This window comes from Camellia sinensis, chromosome 3 (genome assembly GCF_055761805.1).
Source record: "Camellia sinensis isolate YWXY chromosome 3, ASM5576180v1, whole genome shotgun sequence".
Classification (NCBI taxonomy): Eukaryota; Viridiplantae; Streptophyta; class Magnoliopsida; order Ericales; family Theaceae; genus Camellia; species Camellia sinensis.
Window position 1 is genome coordinate 65,517,652 of NC_138963.1, and position 9,660 is coordinate 65,527,311.

General features: G+C 30.1%; 1 protein-coding gene across 1 annotated transcript; it reads left to right on the forward strand.

The window, feature by feature from the left end:
- Positions 1-313: 313 nt before the first annotated feature.
- LOC114323771 (laccase-4) lies at positions 314-9,460 on the forward strand. The gene is made up of 6 exons (XM_028271445.2): positions 314-485; positions 5,205-5,356; positions 6,333-6,577; positions 7,235-7,363; positions 7,722-8,642; positions 8,929-9,460. Exons 1-6 carry the CDS (start codon positions 399-401, stop codon positions 9,057-9,059), a joined length of 1,665 nt encoding a protein of 554 aa, XP_028127246.2. The 5' UTR covers positions 314-398; the 3' UTR covers positions 9,060-9,460.
- The last annotated feature ends 200 nt before the right edge of the window (positions 9,461-9,660 follow it).

Consider the following 9,660-nt stretch of genomic DNA (forward strand, 5'->3'; position numbering starts at 1 on the left):
AGAACTATTGTTGGACCTACTGACCAAACGACCTTAGTCACGTTTAAAAAGTGGTATCGTACCAAGACCTTTACTTCTTTTTATATTTATTATTTATTTATAACTTAGCTTCCAAAAGTATCTAAGTTGATAGATAACCACTTTGTGTAATACATAAGAAATCAATAAATAAATAAATAAATAAAATAAAATAAATGCCTTTTTCTAGTTTTATCCATAATTGTAGATTAGATCCTTACCATCCACCTAACGAACTACAACGACATTGCAGCAGAGACCATCTATTTATAAGGTTTGTGTTGGGTTCATGATCACAAGAACAAGTACCAAACAAGTACAAAGAAAGAGATTTAATTTGAGAGAGAGAGAGAGAGAGAGAGAGAGAGAGAGAGAGAGAGATGATGGCATGGATTAAGGTTTTGGTCATGGTGGCTTGTCTATTTCCGGCATTGGTGGAGTGCAGGGTTCGTCATTATAAGTTCAATGTAAGTGTTTTTTTTTTTTTTTAAAAAAAAAAAAAATTATGAGTGCTTTTCATTGTGTTTTGTTTTCTTCATTTTTTGGTTTTTGTTTTTATTTTTGGTTTTTAACGTAAGTACGTAAGTTTTTGTTAACGAACATTATATGGTAAGAAGAGTCACTTACCCTTTGTTTGGGATGTGGGTTAATTTTTTAATTTTTTAGCTATTTTAACATGAGGTTAAAAAGTCTCGTTTAGGATAGATTTTTTGACTTTTATGACTTTTGTCAGAAAAAAATAAAATTATTATGATTTGGAACATTTTGTCTTATTAACTTTTTAACCTATTTTGTCTTTTTATGACTAAAATAATCAAAAAAAACTTACGCTAGACATAATAATTTTAACCTATTTTGTCTTTTTAACCTATTTTGTCTTTTTATGACTAAAATAATCAAAAAAAACTTACGCTAGACAACCTTACACTTGTCTGTTTCTTGACCTAAGCCCATTTCCACTCAGTTTTGTTCCAAAAATACTAGAGATTCAAAAAACAAATTACAAAAAAAATTACTCATATAGGCATGTGAGTCCCATATAATGTGAATCTCTCACCCATATAAATATTGTGTAAAATTTTTGATAATTTTTTTTGGAGTCCTTTGCATTGCCTTTTTTTTTTTTTTTTTTTTTTTTTGTTTATCAAAAATCTTGCATTCTACTTTGGTCTCTCACTTTTCTATTATAATAGTCAACCTCTTAAATTTTTTGTAAAGTTACATAACATTTTTGTTAGTTTTACTTTTAAAACTCATCAATGAAAATTGTCATTTGATCCTCACATAAAACCCTTTTGTAGTAAAAATGTTTTTTATTTTTTCATCTCTATTTCTCCACTGTATTTAACCATCTTCCCAAAAAGCTAGCTTTTATTTTCATAACCCACCACCACCACGCCTTTCTCACAAGGTGTCTATCGAGGTAGGGTACAGAGGAAGGAGGTGGAAGGGAGAAAAGAAGGTAGACACAAGAGGAGGGCCCAAAAATTATTTTTATTAATCAATTTAACACTAAACTAATAGAAGAATCATGTTACAAATGTGAAAAAAAAATTGACTGTTACAATTTAAAAAATGAGACCAAAATAGGATTTGATACGAAATGTAAAAATACAAAGTATAATTTACTTTCTTTTTCCCAAACTGGAGAAACACCTTCAAAACATGGCATCTTTGGACCGGACGTCCATCTACAGTTTACTTCTTCTTTTTTCTCTTTTTCATATTATCAAATTATATGTAATATATTATTTATTTTTATTAAATACTTGATAATTATCTTAAAGTAAAAGAATCAATTATGAATATCTATATAAGCCGTAATAAAATGATGATAAAAAAAATTTAAAAAAAAAAAAACCAATAACATATGACATTTCTCCGTTTAGTTCATAATCTATTTTGCAACTGCAATTTGTTTATAGCTTTTGTTATTTATCTAATGAGAACAAAATCAAGCATTATAAAGTGGAGTTCGCATTTGTTTAAATTAAAAATCTCAACATCGCAGTAAAATTGACTTAATATTGGATTAACTTAGATTTACTTCGGTGATGTAAATCGTTCATTTTATATAATCAATTAAAAAAATTATTTATTAAAACTGTCAATAAGAAATAAATAAAACAAAATATTTATAATTTTAATATATTTTTTAACACTTTTACAAACTTAAATATATTTTTCACAAATATCAATACATATTTAATACACATATCAAGATTAATAACAACTCTAATGACTGTCTTTAACATTTTCCTTATAAAATTTGTTCACTCTCTGTCAATTCAATTCAATTACGTGAGTTCTGAACTTTATTTTCTCATTGGCTTTCAAGTCGTATCTAATTAATCAGGCACAGTTTATCTTTACCTATACGAAAGCATACAATTGACTGACTTGACTGCGTCAGTAGTTTTTTTTTTTTTTTTTTTATTAGGAAGATAGTTAAAAATTATTTTTTGGCTTTTAATCAAGTTTTTTGATTTTTTTTTCAGAAAGTCATTTGGGAAGTTGATAAAAAGATATTTTTTGATTTTTTTTACTTAATATTTGTTTATACTGTCACATCATAATCAAATGACCAAAATATCCTCACACAATTTAGAAAATAACCACTTTTACCTATGCGGCTCATTTAAATAACAGCAATACTAGGTATCATAAAAAACATTTTATGAAAATAATCATGAAAGTTTTGTAACCCTTGAATTAAGCACCACACACTAATCAAGGTAATCTAAGGATAATAAATTTTTCATGATCATTTTCATGAAAAAAAATTCATGATCCCTAATTTTTCCCTTTAAATAATATGGAAGGTATAACTATAATTTTCCATATAATTTTTAACTACTTTTCCAAATAATTTGATGACAAAAATGTCATTTTAACTTTTTTGGGCCAAGCTACGTGACGCAACTTTTTTCTTTTTCACAAATGACACTTTTATTTGCTTTAAAATGTCATTTGCATTTGCATTTGCATTTGCATTTGTTATTTTTATTATTAAATTATTTATAATTTAAATATACAATTATAAACGCAGTGCTATTACAACCACGAAAATATATAACCACATTTGTTTAATTTTCCTTATATTTAAAAGAATAAAGACACCTTTTAAGACTTTAAAATGAATTAGATATTTAAACTTAATTTATCTTTAATAATTAAAAATCTATTTGAGATTGGCATGAACACATTTTAAAGATCATAAATTTGAATAATTTATCACTCGACCTGATAAATTTTATTTGTATTATAAAAAAACTAAATTATCCAAACTCAACTCGTTATCAATTCGATTAAAGCTCATTTAAGATTAACTCAAAAAATAAATAAGTCAAACCTAAAATTATTTTGAAATTCATTAAGTTTTCAAGTCAAAAAATAACTCAATTAGTTTACATTTTTAAACCTGTTTGGAATAAGCTAAAAAATTTACGTTTTGCTTTCTGTTTTTTTATTTTTTTGGCTTATCAATTAAAAATGCTAAGAACCAACTCAACTTTCTTATTTACTCCCCAAAAAAAAAAAAAACTTGTTAGCAACGTTTTTACATTCTAAAAATACTATTAAAAAAAAGTCAAAAACTACTATTGAAAAAAAGAATTTCAAAACCCCCCTTAGGAGTCTTTTTCCAGCAACAATAATGTACAATGTAACATATTGATGTGGGCAGATAATGTTAAAAGAGGCTTATAAACTAATTCTTAGTACAAATAATTATATATTGGTGCTACAATTCTATGGTCTGTTTGCAATCATTTGCCTTTTAAAATGTCTCGCATGTTCAAAATTTAGAGTTTGAGATAAAAATAAATTTTAAAAAACATAGCCAACATTCTTGAAGCAGGAAAGGATGAGATTTTTTTTATTTTTTATTTTTTATTTTTTATTTGAAACCAAAAGGCACATGTGTAGCTTTTAAACTTATTTCCTTGAGATAAAGCTTATTCAAATATATTTACTTAACCCAAGTTTTTCATTGAATTCATGTGCTAAAGGCACGACTTTAATGTACAACTTCAAATAATTTATTATAAATGTTTTTTTTTTTTTAATGTATCTTTAAAATAATATTTCACAAAATAATTTGAGTTTTGAAAAATAATTTTAAAATTATTTGAGTTTGGAAAATATATTTAAGAGCAATGTTGTGCTCTTCAAAAGTTTATCTAAATTCGACTAACATAGATGGCTATGGGACGTAGGGGGTGTTGTTGTGCCTTCAAAGTACAACAGCCTGTTGTGTTCTCTTGTTGAGGTTTATCCCGAATCTCTTTCAATAATCTAAACTATATATTTTGTAAAATTTGTTGAGAATATTATTCATGCAAAAAAGCAAATTAATCAGATATTTGTAACCCTATGCTTTATTTTTAAAAAATTATTTAAATTATGTTAACCGCTAATTTAAGAAGAAGACAGAAAAAAAAAAAAAAAAACAAAAACAAAAACAAAACAAAACAAATGTGCTCTTAGTATAAGGCTGTAGATATCTAATTAACTTAATTTTTTATATGAATGATCAACTTAATAAATTTTAAAATATGAACGATTCAAATTATTAAAAAAATACGAGACCAGCCTCCACAAAATGGCATAGCAAGATTCTCAAATCTTATGAGTATTACGTTTTGGGAAGAGACAAAAACCCTTGCGTTTTTGTTGCTTCAGAAAAAGCTGGCTCAGCTTTTTGGGCAATTGTTGCATTTGGCAAGTGATAAAAAAGCTAGGCTGGCTAATTACGTAAATACCCTCTAGGTCAACAAATTGTGTAGAATTCCAAAGTTTGGCAAGGGTATTTTGGTCATTTTAATTTGATTTGACACCATAAATAAATATTAAACTAAAAAGTAAAAAGCCAGTTTTCTACCAACTTTCTAAATCACTTTTCAAAAAATTAAAAAACTTGGTAAAAAGTCAAAAATTAACTTTTTACTAACTTCTCAAAACATCCTAAGTCTACACTTCGGACGCTACATCATTTTTCATAATTTGAAATCGCCTGAGTTTAGTTTTCGTGGATAAAAGATATATCTTACTTGACACTAAAGGTACCCCAAGAGATTATTATCAAATATCTCATAGTATTATTATAATAACAAACCAAAATTAGAAAAATAAAAAATAAAAAATGTTATGATGAGTTAGTTTATGATGGTGGCTAATGTACGCAGGTGGTGATGAGGAATACGACGAGGTTATGTTCAACCAAACCCATTGTGACCGTTAATGGGCGTTTCCCTGGTCCGACAGTGTACGCAAGGGAGGACGACACAGTCCTTGTTAAGGTCGTCAACCACGTTAAGCACAACATTAGCATTCACTGGTGAGTACAATATTATAAAAATAAGTAGGGTTCGTCTGTCTTTAATCGGGATTGAACGTTAGACCGTGTTATTTGTCTCATGATTTATAATAGGACTTATTTTAATGACTTGGTTCATTTCTGATTAAACCGTGTTGTTTATCTTGTGATTTATAATGGGACTTATTTTAAGAGTATTGTTATTTTAAGTTCAAAAATTAAACTCATTTTTTAAACTTAGTGATGTGTGAAGAATATGATTTATTGATAATTAAATATTCTCTAATTATCAATCAATCATTTTTTTGACATATCACTCGGTCTAAAAAATGAACTTGTATATCATTTTCCTTATTTTAATGACTTGGTCCCTTTCAAATTAATTGATAAGTTCATTACATTTGTCTTTACAAAAAAATCCACCTATTTTTGGTATCATACTTACCATTCATTTTTTAAAAAATAAATGTGATAAATTTGAATAGCTACAATTATTAGATCGGTTTGATTTTTAAAATAGATAATCTATATATATAGAGACTTAAAAAATGAAAAGACTAAATCATTGAAGTCAGTCCCATTATGGGCCTATATGACCCCAACGACATGATCCAATCTTCTCTTCCAACTGTAGAAAAGTTGAACTCTATTTTTCATTGACACATGATATTTTGAAGACCTGCACTAGAGCAATGTTAAAAATTCTTAAAACAGCACTTTAAATTTACCTACATTAACAGGATAAAAATTGGGACTTAATCAGTTGATTTCTAAATAGATTAGCTACTGGTCGTCAACATCAATAGAAGTAAACTTCTAATTTGAAAGTAATATTTTAAGAGTTTTAAGCCTTTTTACTTTACGTTATAAAAGAGTAGGTAGTGTTATACAAATATAATAGAATTATTAAATATTAAGTTTTAATACATAATAGTATAATCTAGGGGGTTATTTTGTTATGTCCTTGAATGATTTATTTATTTTATATGATGACTAGGCATGGAATAAGACAATTGAGGACTGGTTGGGCCGATGGGCCGGCATACATAACACAGTGCCCAATCCAGCCAGGGCAAAGCTTTGTGTACAACTTCACCATCACTGGGCAGAGGGGGACTCTCCTATGGCATGCACACATCCTCTGGCTCAGAGCAACAGTCTATGGTGCCATTGTCATCTTGCCCAAGCTTGGTGTCCCTTACCCTTTCCCAACCCCAAATAGGGAAGTGGTTGTTGTCTTGGGTAATAATTGCCAAACTCTACTCTCTTCCTCATATAATAATTCATGTTTAGATCATTTAGTACACCACAAACAATTTTTAAGATGAATGACTTGTATCCTACAGATTGGATAAAAAAACAATTGTTGAACAAATTTGACTTACCTTGGTCAGCTAGGTGGGGATTATGTCAATCCCATCTATCTATCTCCATGACTTTATCGATCGGTAACACCACATGAATATTTTATAATAATATCAAATTATTGAATATTTTTTATCATAATTATATTTGAAGTTTGTATCATTTCTATGAGTACCTCATAAAGAGAAAATATTTGATGGTTCACGATTATTCAAATCATTAATAATCCCAACCAATCATGATTGGGAACTTAGTCGGAGCGGAGTTAAATGTCATATCTTTCTTCCTTTTTGAGAAGGTGGGACCTGACCAAGTAGGGTCCTAAGCCCTATTTTTATTGAGTTGACTAACCATAATTGTTGGAGACTATTAATGACGGGTGTCTTAGACAACCGAAAGCAGACTTCCTAAAAATTGGATAGTTGTTCTCTTCTTAGTAGATGGAGAAGTTAATATATATTCATAAATTGTGCCTTAAAAGTCTCTTCTTTTTTTTTTTATGGATGTTTTAATAATGGATTAAATTATACGTAGGTGAATGGTGGAAATCAGATGTTGAAGCTGTGATCAACGAAGCCACAAAATCAGGCCTAGCCCCCAATGTTTCAGATGCTCACACCATCAATGGCCATCCAGGACCCATCTCAAATTGCTTATCACAGGGTAAAAACTAACAACTTCAATTATTATGACTAAGAATTCTTTATTCTTATTTTGTCTATTGTACTAATGCACTCTCAATTATTGAATCACATTTCAAAATGCATGTGTCTCAAAATTTTCACATGATTTAATGATTGAATGTAAATTGGGATAAGATAGCAGAAAAAATCGAAAACAAACTAGAGCCTTAGGACAATACGGAAATAGAATCACAAAAATGTAGTTTGTTGTTGAAAATTGAGGCATACATCAACAATGAATGCGTGATTGACATAAATCTAAAACAATTCTTATCTGTCCTAGATATTTGCTTTTTTTCTTCTACATTAAAATTTCATTTTTTTTTTATGATGCTTAGGAGGGTTCAATTTACCAGTAGAACCAGGCAAGACATACTTGTTGAGAATCATCAATGCTGCACTCAATGAAGAGCTATTTTTCAAGATTGCTGGCCATCAACTCACAGTTGTAGAGGTTGATGCCACTTATGTCAAACCATTCGAAAGTGATACCATTCTCATAGCCCCTGGCCAGACCACAAATGCCCTTTTAACCGCTGACCTTGGAACCGGTAGGTACATGGTTGCAGCCTCACCTTTCATGGACTCACCCGTCCCAGTTGATAACATGACTGCAACCGCCACATTAGATTACTCTGGTACCCTCTCCACCACCACCACCAGACTCACCACCCCGCCTCCTAAAAACGCCACCCCAGTTGCAACTACCTTTACAAACTCCCTTCGAAGCCTAAACTCAAATCAATTTCCAGCCAAAGTCCCATTAACCGTTGACCATAATTTACTTTTCACCATTGGCCTCGGTGTCAATCCTTGTTCTACTTGTGTTAATGGTAGTCGATTGGTGGGGGATATCAACAATGTCACTTTTGTAATGCCAAAAATCTCTCTCCTTCAAGCACATTTCTTCAAAATAAGCAATGTTTTCACTGATGATTTCCCTGGAAATCCTATCATAGCGTATAATTATACAGGCACACAACCAACAAACTTGAGGACCATGAAAGGGACGAGGCTATATAGACTTGCTTACAACTCTACTGTACAACTAGTGTTGCAAGACACTGGAATGATAGCCCCTGAAAACCATCCAATTCATCTACATGGTTTCAATTTCTTTGTTGTTGGAAGGGGACTAGGAAACTTCAATCAAAAGACAGATCCAATGAATTTTAATCTTGTTGACCCCGTCGAAAGGAACACGGTTGGAGTTCCGTCTGGAGGATGGACTGCTATCCGATTCAAGGCAGATAATCCAGGTAAACCTTCAAGTATTTCAACCCCTCAACAAATTTAGTAAGTACATGGACAAATTTTTTCACAAAATGTCACATAATGCAGTGCTAGCAAAATGACATTTATTCTGATGAAGCACTGCATTTTATATGAATTTTTTATATACAATCCTAACTACCCTCCTAGCATCTGTCTTGGAACCCAACACTGGGTAATGTCCCTTTTCATCTTTTCATTTCTTTTACATTTTTTTTATTTCTATAGAGTCAAAATCCAATAGTGGTATGATACTTTCTTTTGTGGTTGTAGGCGTTTGGTTCATGCATTGTCATTTGGAAGTGCACACAACATGGGGGCTTAAAATGGCATTTGTCGTGGACAATGGCGAAGGCCCCAATGAGACTCTCTTACCACCTCCTCGTGATCTTCCCAAGTGTTGACAATGAATTCCATAGACAATCCCACATTTTACAAAGGTTTTTTGCCGCAGAGGAGTGGAAAAGAAAAGGGATCAGAGCAGAGCAATGCAGTGAGACCTAATAAATTCGTTTGGGCAGTCAAAATGGGCTGCTCGGGATTGAACAAAACCAGCCCAATCTTATGTATTTTGGATTTTCTTTTCTTTTTATTATTATTTTTTTTAATTTCATGGGCCGTTTGTAGAGTGTATTTAAATAAACCTGTATTGGTAATTAAAATTCCAAAGGGTCTTCCCAAGTTACTAGTTCATGTGTTAGACAATTTATCATTGGATGAGGCACTTTCATGCCTGTCAACCTTGTGATTAAGTTGATGTGATATTTGAATTTTTTTAAGTTGGTCATTCAATTTAAAAGAAAAATTAGATTTAATGGATTTTATTATGAGTCACTCTTGATATTATGAGCCAGTCATTTTTTTAGTATCATTTGAATATAATACTAATATAAAAAGTCAAAATATTGAATACCAATAATTATATATTTAAATCATATTTATCTTTAAAAAAATAACAAATATAATTTTTAAAATAACTATTTCAACTAAGTTCAACCCTATAAA

Excerpts from the sequence above, each read along its gene's own strand:
- LOC114323771 (XM_028271445.2), top strand. The coding sequence starts at position 399 with ATGATGGCATGGATTAAGGTTTTGGTCATGGTGGCTTGTCTATTTCCG. Across the intron at positions 6,578-7,234 it reads GGAAGTGGTTGTTGTCTTGG|GTGAATGGTGGAAATCAGAT; the intron begins GTAATAATTGCC and ends AATTATACGTAG. Across the intron at positions 8,643-8,928 it reads ATTCAAGGCAGATAATCCAG|GCGTTTGGTTCATGCATTGT; the intron begins GTAAACCTTCAA and ends TTGTGGTTGTAG.